The 19,651-nt window shown below is 41.8% G+C and overlaps 1 protein-coding gene across 2 annotated transcripts in view; it reads left to right on the plus strand.

Moving 5' to 3' along the window:
• The first annotated feature begins 2,156 nt into the window (after nt 1-2,156).
• Nucleotides 2,157-19,651, plus strand: part of KDM3A (lysine demethylase 3A) — a 30,728-nt gene continuing 13,233 nt past the window's right edge. Inside the window, exons 1-12 of one of the 2 annotated variants that reach the window (XM_051619529.1) lie at nt 2,157-2,259; nt 2,775-2,977; nt 5,555-5,710; nt 7,884-7,994; nt 9,528-9,630; nt 10,358-10,482; nt 10,788-10,860; nt 10,945-11,033; nt 13,013-13,164; nt 14,079-14,650; nt 15,931-16,132; nt 18,417-18,631. In XM_051619529.1, the coding sequence (XP_051475489.1) occupies nt 2,807-2,977; nt 5,555-5,710; nt 7,884-7,994; nt 9,528-9,630; nt 10,358-10,482; nt 10,788-10,860; nt 10,945-11,033; nt 13,013-13,164; nt 14,079-14,650; nt 15,931-16,132; nt 18,417-18,631 (1,969 nt within the window). In that variant the 5' untranslated portion in view covers nt 2,157-2,259; nt 2,775-2,806. Of the gene's footprint in view, nt 2,260-2,739; nt 2,978-5,554; nt 5,711-7,883; nt 7,995-9,527; nt 9,631-10,357; nt 10,483-10,787; nt 10,861-10,944; nt 11,034-13,012; nt 13,165-14,078; nt 14,651-15,930; nt 16,133-18,416; nt 18,632-19,651 lie in introns of those variants that run through there. The other variant, XM_051619530.1, reaches the window with a different exon arrangement.

The raw sequence follows: 19,651 nt of genomic DNA on the forward strand, positions 1-19,651 counted from the left end.
ATCCTATGACTATGTCACTGTTGCTGTCATCCTGTGCCTTCTCTCTTGCTTTTGGCTGTCAAGGCACAGTACCTGCTCAAACTATTTACATTTTAAAACAGCTTGGATGAATCTTCATGCTCCTCTGCATGTGGGTGCTGCTCATTTACAAAACCTACATCATTGTCTTTCACATTTCTCCTTAGAGCCTTCCTTTATTCTGGCGCTAATGGAAAAACTGTAATTACCATTAGGCAACTGGAATGCTACCAACAATTTGATCTATTGTATCAACTAATATTCCTTCCTTATTCCCCGACATCACTCTTCCTGCATTTATTAGTCATCTGGTCTTTGAGGCTAAGTGTTGCAAATGCATGAAAACTAAGGGCTTTAAAAAAGGAGGGTATACAACACCTATCTTGAATGACGTGTACATGCCTTTACAACAACCTAATACCTACAATGAAACAAGGAATTTGATGCTTTCAGGTATAGCTTGCATCATACAGTATCTTGTCACAAATTCCATTTTGTAGGTCTGGCCTATATATTAAATATTAAATCTGAGAATCAGCCATACCTGTTTTTCCTTTCAATGCCTGCTAATGATTATTTCTTCAGATGACATCTGGTTGCCGATATTTTAGACTAATTTTCTATTATCCACTTCTGTTTGTTTGTCTGTGGGAAATTTTACATATTACTAGATTAATCTTGTTGCTAGGAAGCACTGAAGAGGCCCTAAAGTTACCAAGGAATTTGGGCTGCCTGATCTGCATGGCATGAAGAAGAGTAACACCCTCATCGTGGCACATGAGGAGTTTTTTGTGCCTTTCGATTTCACATGTGAATGGGTTTGTTTTAATGTAGCAGCAGATGAGTGATACATGGGAGAGTCCTGAAGCAAACCGTTGGGAAACAGCTTTACAAATGCATTTAACACAAGTCTGGGAGCGTCTTCTTTGAGAAACTGGAGGCCAAGGCCAGAACATGGCAGGAACATCCTGTGTTCACCCGTAGTGAAGCCCCCGCTGCAGTCTGATGGGGAGTTTTGGAGCTCAGGTATCTCTGGTGATGGGAGGAACCCCAGAGAAAGACTAAGTTCAACACCACCAGCTTCCAGTAAAGCGGATCACTCAACATCTTCTCGGCCTGGGGTACTTTCTTCGTTTTTGGGCTCCTTCTTCTCCCAGTCTCTGATAGTCTCGTGGTAAAAGGCGAATACGTGTGTCTCGCCAGGTCTCTGCAGAATACAACCAGCCTCCTCGCTACCGTGTCCCCAGTGTAACGGCTGAGTTCTCTTACGATCCTGGTTAGTCTTTCACAGCACACTCAGGTCTCGCAGACCTCCCAGGCGCCGGATGCCATTTTCTTGCAGGCACGACTCCACAACCCACCCGCGACCGCAACCAGAGCTTCTCTACAGCCTGCCATCCTCTCGAGGAACCCCCAGGACACGTTATATTCCCCCCCTCAGCCCCTGCCAGGCCGGGGCCCGCCGCCCGCGGCCTCCCCGCCGCCCCCAGCCCGCCGGCACAAAATGGCGGCCCGCCAGCCCCCCCCCCCCCCGCGGCGGCGCAGGTGTCAAGGCCGGTCCCTGCCGCGCATGCGCAGAGGCGGCCGCAGGTGCCCCCTCCCCCCGGGCTATATCCGAGTACGCCGCGAACCGCACGTATAAGCGGCCGCCTCACGCCCGCTGCCTCCCTCAGATCCCTCCGCCAACCCCAAAGGCGGCCCTGACAGCTCAGGGCTCGGCTCGCCTGAGGCAGAAACACAAGTCTCAGGGCGCGCTGCGGCCTAAAGCATGTTTATTTTTCCACCTGGCCCCATCTTCGGGCTCCGCGTGGGGGCGGGCGGCCTGGCGGACTCCTTCCCTCGAACCTCGGCGGAAGGATTCCAGTTGTGTTTTTTTTTCCCCCCTCCGCCATCTGCTGAGCAACGGTTTGGGGGCGTGGCCAGCGGCGCGGGCACCGCCCCCCCGGGCCAATCGCAGCGGGAGGCTTGGCGCTAGCCCCGCCCCTTTGGCGCGGCTCAGCCAATAGCGGGCGGGGCCGGCGCGGCGGGGGCGGGCGCGGGGTGTGCGCGGGCGCGGGGCCGCGCAGTCCGGCTCTGTCGCCGCAGCTGCTGTGGCGGGTGCTGGGGGGGGGGGGGCGGGCGGGGGTGGAAAGCGCCGCGTTCCCGCATCCCCCGGTGTCCCGGCATCCCCGGTGTCCCCGCATCCTCCGTGTCCGGGCTCCCGAGCGGGGCGCGGCGGCAGGGCCCGGGGGTGGGAAGCAGGTGAGGGCAGGGGTGAAGCTGGAGGGACCGGGCGGGCGGGCAGTAGCGGGGTGTCGGTGAGGGGGGGAGAAGGCGTCCGGACGGAGCTTGTCCCGCTCGCCTCCTTCGTAGCCTTCAGCCCCTCCTTCAGCTGCCGCCTCGGCTCCTCGGAGGGAGGGAACAAAGAGGCCGCCGGGGCAGAGCGGTTGGCCGGCCGGGCTGGAAAGGGCTGGGGACTGCACTGCAGCAGCCGCCGGTGTTTCCTTTCCCACCCCCACGGAGGGAACGGTGAACAAGACCGTGGGCAGAGAAGCATCCTGTGGGGGTCTGAGGGCTCGGCGGGGGCGGGAAGGGGGAGGACGGGGAGGAGAAGAGGGAAGCAGCGCTGCTCCCGCCTGCCCCGGCCCCGCCAGGCCCGGGGGCGAGGGGCCGGGAGCGCAGCCTGCCCGCTGGACCCCGCCTTGGCTTTCTCATGTTGGTTTTCTTTCTTTATTGTGGGTTTTTTTTTTTCTCTCTCTCTCTCCTCCCTCCGTCAGTTTCCTCCCTGGAGGCCTCCCGATGAGTTAAAATGGTGCTGAGGCTGGAGGGGAGCTGGTCGCTTCTCGTGGGGAAGAGGTTCCTCAGCTTGTCGGAGGAAGAGGACAGGTCGTGGGACGTCAGTTACATCTCGGAATGGCCCTGGAAGTCGGGCAGGATCCGAGCGGTGTCACACACGGACATATCCAAACAGGACCTGAAGGTAACCGGGAGCTTTCCAAGAGACCTTCTAAAACGAGAGTGCTTAACGCCCTGTGACCTGGACACTTCGTGTACCTGTGGGTGTGTGCGGACACATGGATATATACCTCCTTGTTTAGGGGAGGGAGGTCTCCTTGGTCAGCTTGCCTGCTTAACATGCTTGAAAACACGTGCATCTCTGGCTGAAGCCCCCAGTGTGCTTCTACTGATGCCGGAAGTTACCTCCAGCTAATTATAACTGAGCTTCCTTCAGGTTCTTATTGCACCCCCTCTGCCTAGGTTTTATTTCTCTGTATTTCCTAAATGTAATTTAAGACCTTATCAGTTGCAAACGATTTTGTTGGGTTTTTTTTGCTCCAGAGATTGCAGCAGAAATCAAAACATTGCAATGTTGGTGAGATTGGTGACTTGTCTTTCTTGCTCTTCGAAGTAATGAACAAGTACTTTTACTGTCTTGAAAAATGCATGTACGATGTTGAAGGTTTCTCTGGCTCTTCTGGTGTGGTGGCCACTTCTTAAGAACGGTTGTGAGAGGATTTTTAAACGTGCAATCAATTATTGCAAGCTTAACTTTGCATTTTGGGTGGAAGTCAAGGGACTTTCACAGTTTTGACTGAAGCTCTTAAGGGACTAGTTGGCAACTGTAGTCAGTAAACCTATTCAACCATGTCTGGGCAATTACTATAGCGTACAAAGTACTCGCTAAGGACAAAACTCCATTATAGTAACAGCATCTTGTTACATAGTCCTCTGACTTGTTTATACAAGAGGCTTTGGTGGCAGGCTGTTCTCTGACTGCAAGGACAGCCCTGTCTTTCAATTAAAATTGTTTCCTTTTTTTTTTTTAATGGGAGGAACTCTGACCTCTGAGTAACCGAAGAAGCACCTGCTCCTTGTCAAACAAGAAGAAATCGTCTGTGTTTCTTACTCTTTATTGAAAGTGTTAAACTTTGTTAGAAAGAGTCCTGGGTTCTCAGAGGCCGAGCTTCTTGTTGTGGATCTGCGGCAGGGGTGGAGCTATCTCCATCCTTGGCCAGCGAGGCTGTGCCCATGCCATGCTTGGAGTGAGGAGGAGGAGGATGTTGCTGCTGCAGAAAGCTCTTTTTAACGACCTCTTCTGAGGCTTAAAAGGAGAAGGAGCAGGTGCTGTTGAGAGCTTTACTGTGAGCCTTGTAGCTGGTTACGGTGCTGTCAGAAGCGATTGACTTCATGTGTTCTCTAGTGAAAATGTTAGAGAAGATGTAAAGAAGACAATCGAGGCAGAGAGAGCTTTTGTACCAAAACACATGCCGTCTCCTTTCCTCTCTTGCAGCTCTGTGGAAATGCATCGTTAGACCTAAAATAGGAACGGGGGGTGGGTGTGTCCCTAAAGGAGTAGAATTATTTAATCTCTTTGTGTAGTGTCAGGAGCAAGGTGCAGAACAGAAGGACTGTCAACTGCTTTTGAAAGTATTTCCTCAACTGTATTTTCCTGTTTGTGCAGTGTTGATACTATAGACAAAACAAGCCATTCTGGTTCTGGTACTTGTGTTATTTGCTTATCTCTTTTCATTGTTTCCATGAGCTTCAAAATGGCTAAATTCATTTCTATACCCATTAGTTTTATGACTCCTGTCTGTGGTAATGCTGTTTTGTGTGCATGCTTTTACTTGCCTTTCCCCTGGGAGGGAAGCTAAACACAAGGGAATGTTTCTCAGATTCAGTTCACTGAGGTTTCTCTGCTGTTGGGATAAATTAGTTAAGTGTATTTAGACTGGATTGTTATGGGAAGAAGGAGTGATTTTTCTGACAGCAGTGTTCTCTTCCAAGACATCCCAACTCCTTTATTCAGTCAAACTTGTATTTGTGGTCTTTCCCAGTTTTTTGCTGATCTCCCTTGTTCCCTATGAAAGAAGAGTAATACCATCCCAAAGAAATTAGTCAAATCACCAATTTCTAGGCATGAAGTGATGACTGCTTTCCTCTTCAAAAGTTTGTGTAGATGCTTCAGAGATTTGTGAAGATAAATACCATTTAAAAGCAGGCAGCGCGACATTATATACATCACATGATACTATTTGATCTCCTTTACTGGTTTACTGTGATTTGTAGTTTCATTAAATTCTTTGGCACTCTTATTCTTAACATATTTCTGGAAAAAGAGCTTGTTTATTTGGGTACTCTAGAGTTCATAGGAAATGCACGTGCCACTACTGTATGCAGTTCTTTAGAGTTTTAGAAAGGGAGGGGTTGTGTTTGTGAACACTGGTGGCAGGGTTGACACATTTAACTGCCCTTGAGCAGAAGAGGACTTCTTGATATGGGAAGTTTGAAGAGTTAAATAGGATTATTAATGTTTTGTACAACAGTGATGATGGCAAGCCAGTTAACATTGTCTTGTCTTATAAAATATTAAATCAACCTGGGATGCTTTAGCCATTGCTTGATTATGTGACAGAAAGGCAATAATCATGTTTGCATTATGAGTACTTTTAATGACTTCTTTTTTTGAGAGATTGGTGTTTGTTTATTCTTTTCAGCCTTTTATGTGTCTGAATTTGATGGTTAATCATTCCTGTGCTTTGTTTCTCTTCTGTAGCTTTGCGTAGAATTTGATGATGAGTCGTGGGAAAAGAGAAGATGGATAGAAATCTACAACCATAAAATGAAAGTATTCCTGGTGGAGCAAAAGCTGGTACTGGCAGAAAGAAAATCTCAAGGCAATTCCATGTCTCTTGTCCAGTGGCCTGCAATGGCAAGTATCTGCGTGGTGTAACTCGCTCTCGTTTTGCAGTTGCCTTTTCTAAGGACAGTGTTTGTACCAGTGTGAATGTCTCAAGTACCATTTCACTCTTGTGCTCTTGCATGTGATCTGAAGGGACACTAAATCTCTTTGTACAGCTCCATCTAGGCAGAGCTTTTAGGCATTTGAGGTTGGTATGCTGTGCCTCGAGATACAGGAATGTATTTTTATGACTTTGCTTCCCTTCCAAACCACTGCTCTGTACAATGTTAATTCCTTCTCTCTCTAGTATCATGTTTCTTCCTTTTTCCATGAAATTGCAGTTTAGAGAGAAAAGGGTAAAAAAGAGGTTTCTAAGGATTGCCTGTACTTTTATGTGAAATTCTTGCTTTACTCTGCCTCAAGTACTGTTCATTCTTCGGTGATTCTTAATCTGAGACAAAACATAATTTGAATTGATCTTTTGTGATGGCTGCCTGCCACAGGCAATTTGTGAAATCTGAATTTTGTGCATAAAAAACCCCTGACCTATGTTGTACAAGCCAGGGAACTAACCTTTCTGTAACTGCCATGCATGGCTGGCTTGGCAAATCAGCAGTAGAGGTGAACAGGGAACATTTCTTCATGTATTCAGCCAGTATAGTTTTATTTGACTACTTTGGATATTGCTACTCATAAAAAGTAGTTGTGAAATAAATTCAGATGTAAACTGCTGAACATTAATTATGGTGAAGTTGTAGTCCACATTTAATACTCTGAACTTCTCTAGGTGTAAAGCAGTGTAATTCATATTGCTGTGTTTTAGCTGAGCTTTTTCTTACCAAAGCTAATGCAAGCAGATATTTATTGGAAGTGTGGCCAAATAGGATGACAAGGGAAGTGGAAAGATGAATCTTTAATTTTCTTTCCTGACCTGTGCATTGATGTTGGCATTTCTAGCAGTAGATTTTGCTGATGCAATGTTCTGAAAACCTGCTTATTGAAACTGAGCTGTTGTCCCTTTCCAAGTGTCTGAACAACTTTTACTAGATACTTGTCTTTGTTGCATATAAAGCTTCCTTCATGCTGTGTTCAAAGTGTCAGTTCATGCAGTGCTGATGTTTAAAAGCTCATTTAGCGTAGGAGTGATGTAAGTAAAGCACAAACCTGGAGCTTGCCTTGGCCAAGAAGACTTTTTCTTCCCTTTCCCACCATACAAGGGAGGAAAGAAGGGATCAAAAAGGGATGTGTGGATTAATTTATTTACGTCTTGATCACAACTTATGGATTCAAGTATTTGGGACAGTATTACTCTGACAATTGGAATAACTGTACAGAATTCTTGTAATGCCCAGTCACTACTGGAGAGATTCATGTTCTCTGATTGATACTGCCCTTTGCCAATGCTGTCCTAACTCAAGTGAACACAACAAAGAGGAAGAAAGTCTTATTCAGTCCTTGGGGAACACAGACATGTGCTATCTCAGCATAGTCTTTTTAATTTTAAATGGGGTAGAAATGTACCTCTTATGTAGGGAAGAGTTACTCTTGCCACTTGTGGTGATCAAAGCTCCTGATGCCTACCCACCCAGAGCTCTTACTGTAGGACAACACTTAACTGTGAACATATGAGGAAGAGTTCCGAAGCTTTCAAGGATATTTGTTTCTTGTCTGTCCTGAAAGCCTTTGGTATGCCCGAACACAACTTCATTGTTCATCTGCAGTGGTGTAACAGCTGCAGGGCTGTCCAGCTCCTCACACACACCTAAACTAAGGCTTCAGTGTATTACCAGTGTTCAAGAGCTTTGAGAAGTTTCATGTAAGCCATGCAGCAGGCCTTCATTCATTTCCTAGTTCTTCCCACAATCTACCATAAGGAGGCTTTTTCATTAAAGTATCCACAATTAGAACTCTTCATATTAGTCAGTTCTTCATGCGGAGATGAAGGATGGAAGATTGTTAATGACAACCACCTGAACTGTATTCCTAAGGCATTCTAATAAATGAAGTTAATTACAAGTATAGTCCAGTAACTCCTTTACTAGGCCTGTATTAGAAGTTTTATTAGAAACTTTGTTTCAGGAGTTGCAAGTAGATGTGGCGTCTTAACAGAGAAATAGAAGCAAAGCTAATTTTTTTTTTTTAATGTGAATGAGGAATTATGAGATCTTACTGTATTCTAAGAAGTTGTTTCTCACTTTTCTAGACTTACAAATCCTTAGTGGACAAAGCTGGTTTGGGATCAATGGTTTCAGTGCGCTATCTCGGTGAAGAGAAATGTGTTTTTCTTTCTAAAGACCTTTTGACACCCGTTCAGGTAACCTTGTGTGGCATTATAAAGAAGAAGAGAAATCTTTTATCTTGGTATTTAAGCTCTGTCAAGTTAATATATACCAAATGCAAACTTTAAATGGGCAAAACCTTAGAATAGGTGTGTATTGCTGTAGCTCATAGGTACCAGTTCAGGACATCATGTGTGTGTTGATTACAACTTCTGAAGCTGGTTCAGGACATGGTCACTTAAAAGAGCTGGGACAGTTATTCAGCTCAGGTGATGGCAACTGTCATGTTTGCAGTGGGGATAATCTGGAATAGCTTTCCTTTGTTCTTGGGAGCATGACTGTCTTTATGATCAAAAGAGTTGCAGGGATGTCTGGAATAAATTTTGCTATGTAATATAAACAGATCACTTCTAAACCTAAGCAAATGTGGAACGGGGCAGGATGTACATGAGGTGCTTGAATTATAGTCTCTTTATTGAGCACCAAGAGGAAAGTTCAGCAGTGAAAATACTACTAGTAGAGATGAGTTGAAGTGTTTGGCCTGTGTGACTGACAGGTCAGGGATTTTGAGGAATGATACCTTCTACTGATAAAGGATTAACATTTTCAGAAAACTGTTCTTAAAACCTCTAAACAGTTTGAATAAAACTAGTAATAGAGTTCCCATGATGAGACTGGCACTAGTGCCATCATTAATGAATTTTGACTTGGCAACAGTCAGCAAATAGACAACTCCTTTTGACAAAGTAGCAAAATAATCACTTCAAGCTAAATTTGATTTGTAGATTGTTGTCTTGTCTGTGAAGATTTCTTTATGTAGAAGCCTTATCTCAATATTGCAGTGAAGAAGATTGCTTTCCTGGCATCTTGAATAACAGTTTCTCGAGCCTTCTGCTTCTTACAGATACCAGAGCAGTGCCTCTGGGACAAAAAAAAAAAAAAAAAAGCTTTTTTAATGGCACTCTGAGCCATTGTTAAAAACTTGCCCTAAACTATCAATTTCGGGATCAATTCTAGATGTTGTCAAGCAGCTTGATTTAGATAACAATATGGAGGAAAAAACCTAAAACATAAACACATGATTCTGAATAATTATGAATTATTTATAGGTAGCTGACTGTATTCACATGAGCATTTTATAATAGTGTCTTAAGATGGACTGGATCCTGACTTCATTATCATGAATAGAAACATTAAAATTTACATCTGCTCAGGACTACTTACAAATCAATGCTTCTTAGAACTTAAATTCCTAAATTAAAAAATTAATGGTTTGGTTAAACTTTTTGCTCATTAGCAATGTAGTGAAACAAAGCCAGATTATTTTCAGAACCATATGGAAGTGGACCTGGAGAGCTCACTTCAGGCTGGCTTGCTGATGGTCATACCTTACTGCTAAGGAAATATTGTCTGCCTCAATAAATACAATCTTCTAGGAGATGAAAGAACACAGAGTAATGACAAATTGTTGGATATGTATGAAATGCTGCTATCTTGTTTCTAAATAATATGTCTTTTTGTTTATCAAAAGCATTATACTTAATACTTTTTTTTTTTTTCCTGCATAGGATGTGGACAGTTCCAGGCTTCCTCTGAAGGATGATCAAAATGTTAATGAAGAAATTCAGGCTTTGGTTAAGAAACACTTAGATGAAACACGCTTGGTACAAGGTACAAGCATGCTCTGCAGTGGAAGACTCTGGCAAGAAATACTCAATTCAAAAGGGAATTCTTTGCAGTGACAGTGTAAATTACAATAACCTGTTTTAGGGATAATTTTTTTTAAAAAAATACTGATTCCACTGCCTTTCACAGCAGTGAATACAAGTTGTGAAGGACTATAGAGATTTAAGTTTCAAGTATTTCCTTAGTAAGAGTCAGTACATAATTTAGGCACAAGTAGGTGGCCTAGCACTTGTGAAAAAGCTAATCAAATCTGTAGCAATTCTCACTGAAATGATTGAGAGTTACTTATTGCTTCAAGTAGCTTCTTTTTTTTTCTTTTTATTTCAGTCTGCTGCTGGTTTATAAAAACTTCCAAAGTTTTATGTAGAGACTAAATTGAGTCTTCATTCTCATGTACACTGATCTGCCTCACTGTCTGAATTCTAGAGGTCAGTCTGGCCTCTGATGCATGCCTTAACCTTCAGTAAACCTAATTGAACTATTCCAGGGAAGGAGGCAGTTGTAACATTGTTCTATCTTGCTTTTTCCCCCCACCTCAGCTATGTGGAAGTTGTCTCTAGCTTCTCAGTTTGTTTTGCTTACTTGCCTCTTGCATGCTGTACTATCAGCAAAGTCACTTTGGTAACTGTGATGATGTTCATGCTCCCTTTTTCTTAAACTCCCTTTTCTTGTTTTGCTTTGTTTGGATTTGTTTTCTTTTACAATTTTTAAGGTGGAAAAAACATTATTGGTTCAAAAATTAGAATTTATAGCCTGGATCCATCTACCCAGTGGTTCACAGCAGTTGTTGTCAATGGTAATCCAGCTACAAGAACTCTAGAAGTCAACTGTCAGGAGGTAAGAACCAGCTGCTTTAGGTTTACAAATAGAGGTGGGGAATGAGTGAGAACTTGTGTGATCCTGGTTTCTTTGCTTTCTATGCCATGTAGACTGTGCTGTGAAGCACCAGTTTGTGTGTTTTCATGCAGAGATACTGTCACAACAATATAATGTTAAATTCAGCTTGATACTCAAGAAGCCTAGATGTTAAGTGTCTAAGCTTAGTCTATACCAATCAAAATCTAAGAAAAATACTTTCAAACATTAACTTTCACCTCTCTAAATGGCTGCTTCTGTTTGTTTTTTTTTTTTTCCTTTCCAAGATTCCAGCTTTAAAAACTCTTGATCCAGAGTTAATTCATGTGGAAATCATATATGATAACAATGGACAATGTGGTAAGACCCATTATTGTTAGTTCTTCAAACACTAAGTAGTGTATTTGTGATAAATAGACTAATCTTGATCACCTTCTTTTCCAGATAAATCTAAAAGAATCGGGGGTGTGAAAAGGAAATCGTGTGAGAATAGTGGAAGTGTTGATGCTAAGCACACAAAATCTTCTCCTGAGGTAATGTTTTACAGTGTTATATATGACTGTTATATAATGCTTATGTCATTTCTCAGAGCAGTCTTGAATAAAGATTAGATGGATGGGAAAGTGGAATAATGAATATAATCCCTGGGAGGGTGTGTTGAGTTCTTTGAAACTTGTCTAGGCATGGGTGAAACATTTTGCCTGGTGATAATCTGAGAAAAAGTTACTGAGCCTTGAAGTTTGTTTTATTTATTTTTTTAAACTACGCTTTTTGCCCCACCTTCTGTTTAGGAGCTGACTTGCCTGGTCATGTATTCTGTAGTGGGAGAAAACACAAAGCAGGTCTAAAGTTTATAACCCTTCCTTTTCATGTTCTTTCTTTAACTCTTCTGTACTTAAATCCAAAAGTTTCAGCTACACTTGCATGGTTTGAGGGTTCAAGCTACACAAGCAGCAATCTGGAAGAATGTTGTTCCAGTATAAAAAGGGAATGTGGCCATTTTTCTAGTACTTCCATGTCTACATTTCTTTCTTTTGGGAGTGATCTACCAAGCATCAGTGAAAAGGAAGACAATTGTTTCGACAAAGGTCGAAAGACAATCTGAGTAATTTGAATATAGAACTGGAAATGAAAAATAATGGTTTGGCTAAAGAAAAGTACTTCAAACTTTCCCTGTATCCCCCCCCCCCGTATTTCACACTCAAAACTGCATTTTAAGCTGGAGTACCCTTCTGGAAGATCTTGAGGGGTGGTGGGGTGGGAGGTTGGGTTTTTGTTGCTTCTTGACTCTTGGCTTCTGTGCAGTCACTCCTGTACTGAGTGAACTATGTAGATCTGGCTCCACAGAGGTACAGCACGAGGTAGCAAGGACAGAGATAAGATTCCTCAATGAAGGAAGTGATCTACCTTGTACTTAGTGCTGAGGAAGAGTGCAAAGTAGCTAGTGCATTGCAGTCACACTCTGCTTCTGTTGTGTCTGTAGCTCATTCTTGAGTTGTTTTGAGAGTTTTCCCTGAAAGTAGTGAAGTTACTTACTTCTAATTTTCCAGTCTGCCTTCCCACAAAGGACTGGATCCTTTATCACTTTTGTACTCTTTGGGAAATGTCTTGCAACTGTTTTCTCAAAATGGTTACAAATGTACTTTCTAACAAGAAAAACAGAAGCTCTGTTTGCTGCTCTGATTTTGGTACATGTGAATATATGGAAGTGATAAGCCAAAGCCAAGTTTTTTACTTGGTATGTGATAGCACTCTGATTTCTAATATGGAGTTAATTAATTCCAGTGTTTTTGAGAGCTTGTGTGGATGCCTGACAGCTGTGTTATACCAAAGCAGAAAGGAAATATTTGGTAGTTGATGGTAATGAGCCTGTAACTTCAGCAGTAAGCTGAGCATGTGGGAGTGGAATGTGGATGTTAGAGCTGAGGAGGGAGACCCACAAAAATACAGTTTATAAAGACACTTGGTAGGCCTGTTGTGTTCCTAAAAGAATTGTAGATTTGCAAGGCTTATGATTTAATCAGCACAGGATTGCTTTACTTAACACTTTCTAGAATCTTGATACAAAGACTTTCTCACACAGAGAAGTATGCATGTAGTTTTTTGGTAATGTTGTTGGACTAATTTCACAGTTCTAATTTTATCTAGAATTTTCAGATGAGCTCTGGAAGCTATTTCTGAATTCTGATTACTGCAAGAATTTTAGAAAGATCATTGCACTGGCAGCTCTGAAGACCAGAGCTTTCTGTCTTCCTTTTTGCCTTCTTTATGCACCTTCCTTCCCTCAGACAAGTTTGCTGTTAATTGGGGAAAAATGAGTTAACATAAACAATGTTTCACAGAACCTGTAAGGTTTAAAAGGATACTCTAAGGTCTTTTTATCTTTTGGGCTGAGTGAGGAGTGATCTTCAAACACAGTGGGAAGGGCAGCATTTTTCTTTTTAAGCCAAACCCTGCCAAGTAGTGTTTCTGTTACTCTGAATTTTCTGAACTGCTAAAATTTCCCTTGCAGGTTTCTGCTGCTCAGGGACACATGCAGTCAGTACCAACCATGTTGGGTGAAGCATTGCTAGGATGTACTCCTGCTAATAAAGACCAAAGGCATCAAGGATTGCCCCTGCCAGCTAACTTGCCACCTAATCTTGGTGCAGAAACTCCTCAGGGGTAAGGAATCGGTTCATGCTTATGCATTCTTTTTTTTTCCCTCAAAATAACTCAAATTCTTAGCAAAACAAACTCAGAGGTCATCTTAATGAACTGTAATAACTAGTCTTCTGTAATATTGGCATGGAAAAATGTTAGACTTAATTGCCCTGGGTACATAATTTACTTATGTCAGAACTTTCTTTTTATATTTGAGGGAGGTGTCCTTCAGTGTCACAAGGCAATGTTGCAGCTTCATTGTACCTGTCTGTGAACTGATGGGTTATGCTTAGGTGTGGTGCCTGCTTTGTCAGACATGTTCCTGTCCCCAAGACAAACAGAACACACTCAGGCAGGTGTCCTCTATGCTGGCTTCTTGTACATCAAGTCCTCAATTATTTTTCTGTTGAACACGGTGGATTTAAACTTTTTTGTTATGTCCAATTCTGTCACAAAAACGAACATAATGGTATGACAGGAAAACTCAGATTTTGTGTATTGGCTTTAAAAGAAGCGTTACAGGTTTGTGTGGGCACTTGTAGTGCCAGCCAGACGTTCCTTTTATATTAGAATCTTCTCACACAGACATGCAAGTGAAATGCATTTGGTTATATAGTTGTTGCATGGAGAGAATATGTAACTGTTTAATTGTGAGAAGTTAGTGGAGTAGCTGCAGTACCTAATTTTGTGTGTGCCTACATGTGTGTACAGCTTTATTGTTCTGTCCAACTCTTAAAAAAAATTAAGCCCAAAAAAATCCCCTTGAAAACACAAACCTATTTAACCTCACACAAAACTGAAAATCTTGGAACATGAGAATCCAAAGTACATTGTTGAATTTCTTCTTTCAGCCTTTAAGTGTGACTAGATTGAGCAGCTGATGCCCTGATACGTTTGAAGCTTTTTATCTAGTTATTGCACATTGTGTGTTTCAGCACGTGTAGAGGAAGCTTACCAGAAGTGCACCCTTCTTGTCTTAATACTGGAATTAAACCACTGAAGGAAGAGACAACGGCCTTTCCCAAAGTGGGGTTTATATCTAAAGAACAAACGCAAAGCCCTAACAGTCAAAACAGTAAATATACCTCTTTGACAACCTCAAGATCTTCATCTTTGACTGATTCAGCTAATGAAAAAGGCACCAACCTGAAAAATACAAAAGAACCTCTTATGAAGCCCACAACAAACTTTCCAAAAGATTGCATTTCTGTCAAGCAGCTGCAGCACCGTAACTCCTCCCTAGCAATACCCAGAGTCAGCAGCACCCTTGAACTGCAACGGACTTTAGATTGTAGACCCTCAACCTCAGACGCTCATCTTCTCCCTTTTACTGAGTCTGGAGTTAAATCACAAAGCAATTGTAACAGCCAGAACAGACACAAAGGAAACAAGATTGATGAACTTACAGACATGGAATTTTTTATTAAAAGAAATTCAAATGAGATTCTGTATGACAGAAACGAAAGTGAAAGCTTTTGGACTGGAAGTGCCAAGGTCCACGATAATAGTAAGTGTTTTCTGAATTTTCTGTCACTTGAAAATCCCAGTGTTTTCTCTGTAACTACATACAAATAGATCCTTTGTAATGTATGCAAAATTAGTCATTTAAATTGTGTGAGACAGTCTGGAATTTGAGTAATTTATGGGTTCTTCTACAAGGGGGATGCAGTGAACTTGAGAAAAATCTCCTTTCCTGAGAAGGGAAAAGGACTAATCATTAATTTCTAGAAATAAGTTGTTACAAAATGGGTGCAAGAACCGAATGGCAGAACTGTTTACAAAAACCAAGGGTCTGTTTGGAGTGCAAATCCTGATGGCATAAGGAGACTGTGGTTTTTTTTTAGGAGTGGTCCTAAATTTTATAAGCATGATGAGAGGTGAAAGTTGTTCTTAACAAAGGTTTGTTCAAGAGGGGCTTTCATTTAATAACTGTTCTAAAAAAAAAAAAAATCACAAGCAAAAAAAAAACCCAACCACCACCAACAAAAAATATTAAGAAAACCACCTCACCCCAAAACAACCCACCTTGTTTCTGAGTTTTCTGTGACCCATTTCCACTTGGTGAGCTCTTGGAGTTTTCCACATGGGACAGAATGGGAGGTTGTAATTGTTTAAGGAGCTGGAGTCCTGGTGCTACAGGTTGTCCTGTGTGTCAGGCAGTATAGCTGATCATTTAGGACTCTGGGAATCTCCCTACACACCCACCCCTTCTTTCTTTCCAATCTCGTGTTGCTTGGTCTTAGATTGCCATGTGCTATTCCGTAATTAACATGGGTACAGAGCCAGCCAAGCAGTCGCTGCTGAGCTCTGCTAGGCCCCACCTGCAATGTGAGAGGAGGAGAGATTTTGATGTCTGTTATAATGAGATGCTGGAAGCCATTGCATCATGAGGGGTGAAAACAGGGCTGAGAAATGGCCCAGTTGTACTTCTGTCTTCATTACTTGTGAAATATGGTTGTTTCATGCTCTACTCAGGTACTCCAGCCCTGATGGCTGAAGAACTTTCATTAATAGCAGACAGTATTGCAAAATATTCCTCTGTGGAGGAGCAAAAGGAGCTGTTAAACTTGGGTCCTCAGACTGTCTCAGGTGGAGCTAGAGCTTGAGAGAGATTCTACTGACCTGAAAAGAGGTTTCTACCAACTGCAAATATTTTAGCATAACTTTCTTTCAATGTAATGTGAAACTTCCTTGAAAAGTCAAGTTGAATCTTTGACTAAAACCCATTTGTTTGCACCTTTATACGAGAAACTGAAGCCTCTCTAATCTCACTGCTCTTCCCTATAGTAATTGTGCGCAAGTCAATTTTAGCAGATGCTTCTAAAGTGAAGAAGCTGCAGCAAAGTGGAGAAGCGTTTGTACAGGACGGTTCCTGCAATAATATTGCACCTCACTTGCACAAATGCAGGGAATGCCGTTTGGACAGTTACCGGAAGAACAAGGAGCAAAGAGACTCCACTGTCTTCTGTCGATTCTTTCACTTCAGAAGGTAAGAACAATTTTTACTCTTTATAGATTTCGATGTTCTTTAAATGTAACATGTCCCACATCCTTTTCTGACAGGGAGGTTGTTGTGTGCACGCTCTTAGCTAGACCACAGATCTTCATCTTCCAGGGCAGATGGAAAAACAGTTATTTGGTCAAAGTGGTCTTGTTTAGGTCTCTGGTTTGAACCGACTAGATGTCAGTGTGTAGCTGTAAAGTTATAAGGCTAACATACCTAGCTAATTCATGAGAGGTTGCCTGTTGTTTTTTACCTCTTAGAAATTTTATAATTGCTTCATTTGAGTAGAAAATATTTTGGCAGGACTTTGAGCTCTTTATTTTGCTGTTCTGGGCAGAGTGCCAGTGGGATAACATGAGTTTAGTTCAAGTGCTACAGCTTGGTAGCACTGGAGATAGTAGTGTGAGGGTGGATTCTGTGCATGTCTCCCAAAGTCTAGTGGCTGAACATGACAAATGTTAGTTCTGTATCCACAGCTGTGGAGGAGTTGCTGTAAGTGGCCAGGAGCTTTCAGCTGGAGTCATGGAATAGTGATGGGCAAAATAAAAATTTAGACTGTGTTGCTCCATTCTTTCTTCCACTTCACACTTGAGAGTTTGTGCCACTTCTTCAAGCTTGCTGTAGAAACACCTCGTCACTGGGTTTTAGGGAGGCAGACGGGCAGGGTCAGCAAGGCAACTTTAAGGAAAACCTGGTGACTGGAGTTGTGGTTGCTTTTCCAAAATTGATCTGCAGTTTCAGGTCTGTTATACCCCACCCACAGCCCCCAGGGCCTGATTCTTGACTTCAACAGTCAGGGTCTTTTGATGTTTAACCTCTTTGGCTCTTAAGACACCTTGAGGAGCCCTTTCAGAGCATTAAGCTGTTGCTTGAAGCCTATCTGTAAGGCCAGGGTGGAAGCTGTCAAACTGAGGTGTTTGGCTGTTTTTTAACACGTCCTTTCCTTTCTTTTCAAGTTGGGTAATTTTTTTTCCACAAACTTTTGATCTCATGTCCACATGCTGTTGCATGCTGATTTTTATTTCCCCCACACCCACTTAAGCTTTGAGGCATGGACTGTTTTATGGTAAGAAGGTAACACTTGTGATGTTAGAGAGGAAAAGCAAAAATACTAGTTATCACCAGGGAGTTAGGAAGCTTTGTTTATTCTCAGTTTTCCTTAAGATTGTCAGAGGAGTGGCTTTCTGTTGAGTTTCTAGGTAGAATAAAAAAACTACAGGCCTGAAAACCTTTTGAAGAGAGAAAACTGAAAGCAGAAAGGTTACAAAGATTGTGGGGGGAAAAAAAACCAAAGAAGCCAACAAGTTTTCCACTGTTTCATTTATTTTTTTGAGGCTTATTTTTCACCACAACACCATCCCCCTTGCATGTTTTGTAGCTGAGGGTTTTTTTTTAAAAAAAAGTGTGTTACTCATCTGATTATTTAACTTCAGATTAGAGATTCTACTATAGTAAATCTTGGTATAATCTGACATTGAAACATTAAAAAATGTGCAAGGCCAGAGTAACAACAGACTATGCTAATTTATCTTCTCAGGGTAAAAATCTAGACTTGCAATGCAGTTCAAAGCAGTTGAATCCTTCACTTTAGAACTTGAAGCTGGTGTTACTGTCTCTTTTTATTGCATGTGAAATCTACAGAGTCTGAATATGGTGTTTTTCTGGTGCACATGTCATCAGAAGTCAACTTCCCTCTACAGCATTTAGTGAAAAGCTTCCTGAACACGAGCAGAACTCTTAGTTTTTTATTTAATAAACTGCTAACAATACAGATGTTCTTCTTTCCACCTACTCAGAATCACTCAAGAATCTTATTCAAATTTTGCTGGACTTTTTTGGCAGCTACTTCCAAATTAATTGTAACTTAAATATATTGTTAAAGTGTTCTAATGTCTCTTGTGAGTTGTACATAGTTCCAGATTAAATTCTCACTGTTACCCCCTCTAGATGGGATCTTAATGCCAAGGCATTTTAAAAATTATGTTAACCTGGTTTGGGTTTGTATGAGTAAAAATCTTTAGGAAGTCTACCTTACTACAAAAACCTGATATTTTGAGTTGTTTGGTTTTGTGTTTTTTTAACAAGCAATATGTTAAGCATTCTTAGTGCTAATGACAAGTATGTCTACCCATGTCTATTGCAGCCTTTTAAGTGTCAAGCTCATTGACATATAGTATACATGTTGACAGTTCCAGCATTGATTTATGAATGTAAACAAATAAAACATGAGATGATGGGGTTTTCCTCCTTTTCTCCCTTGTTTCCACAGGTTGCAGTTCAATAAGCATGGAATACTACGTGAAGAAGGCTTCTTAACTCCAAATAAATATGACCCCGAGGCTATTAGCTTATGGCTGCCTTTGTCAAAAAATGTTGTGGGTCTGGATCTTGACACAGCAAAGTATATCCTGGCCAACATCGGAGACCACTTTTGTCAGCTAGTGATATCTGAAAAGGAAGTTATGTCTACAATTGAACCACACAGTAAGATCAATTTATATTAAAATCTGTATTTTAATGGATTTATGTGGAACTTTAAGTTTCACATGTGTAAAAATACCTTGTGTACTTCTGGAAATGCCATATAAGACTTCAGTGTTTCCCTCTCAGAGAGGTAATAGTTAAGATTCAGTGGGAACTAATGTCAACAACTGTTTGCTCACAGGCATGGCAAAAGGGACAAGTAATTCTATCCTCCTTTGTCAGAAGACTTCTCAATTTATCAAATTACTTTTCCTGTTGCAGAGAAACAGCGTTAAAAAAACCCAACATAGAACAGCAGGCAGCTGACAAGAATCTATTCTTAGCATGCAAATGAAACACAGCTTTCATTTTCACTGCACAGATTCTGTTCAATTGCTTTGGTGCTGTTTTGTTGTTCTTGACATAATGCTGCTGTCAGGAAGAAATTTTTTCCTCTACCTGAAATTTTCTAGTAGGACTGTTTCAAGGGATCCTAAGCCCTACTGGGAATAGACCAGAGAGGTGCTGTTAAGGAGGTAATTGACTGTAGAACAAACTTTTCATACTCAAACACAGGTTTTTGGCCACATAAGAACCTTTTTGTAGCAAACACGAGGAAGACAGACAGATGGGAAGGCTGTGATCTTGCATAATCACTTCTCAGAGTAGAATAACTCTCAAAACAGTGTTTTGTGTTTTGGATTATAGCTACATGACTGAGAATGCAGTTCAGTTTAGAAGGCTGTTTACCCAGTGTCTTCTGCATTTGGGTAGTCTTGACATTATATAACAATTGTATCAGTTTACCAGTCACTCCAGGGGTTTGAATAGAAAAGAACTGAACAAGCTTGAATGCCCTTCAAAAGGGGGGAGGGAAGACTTGAGATGACAGCAGAAATGCTTGCTGGGGGCATCTTGCCCTGGACTACTCGGAGTCTGCAAGCTCTGCCTGCTGCTTGAACTGGAGCATATTCAGATCTGTGGAGCCAAAGTATCAATAGCCAGAGTGAGAGGTACAGACTGGAATATTAAAACATTTCC

The sequence above is a fragment of the Apus apus genome, chromosome 4 (genome assembly GCF_020740795.1).
Source record: "Apus apus isolate bApuApu2 chromosome 4, bApuApu2.pri.cur, whole genome shotgun sequence".
Lineage (NCBI taxonomy): Eukaryota > Metazoa > Chordata > Aves > Apodiformes > Apodidae > Apus > Apus apus.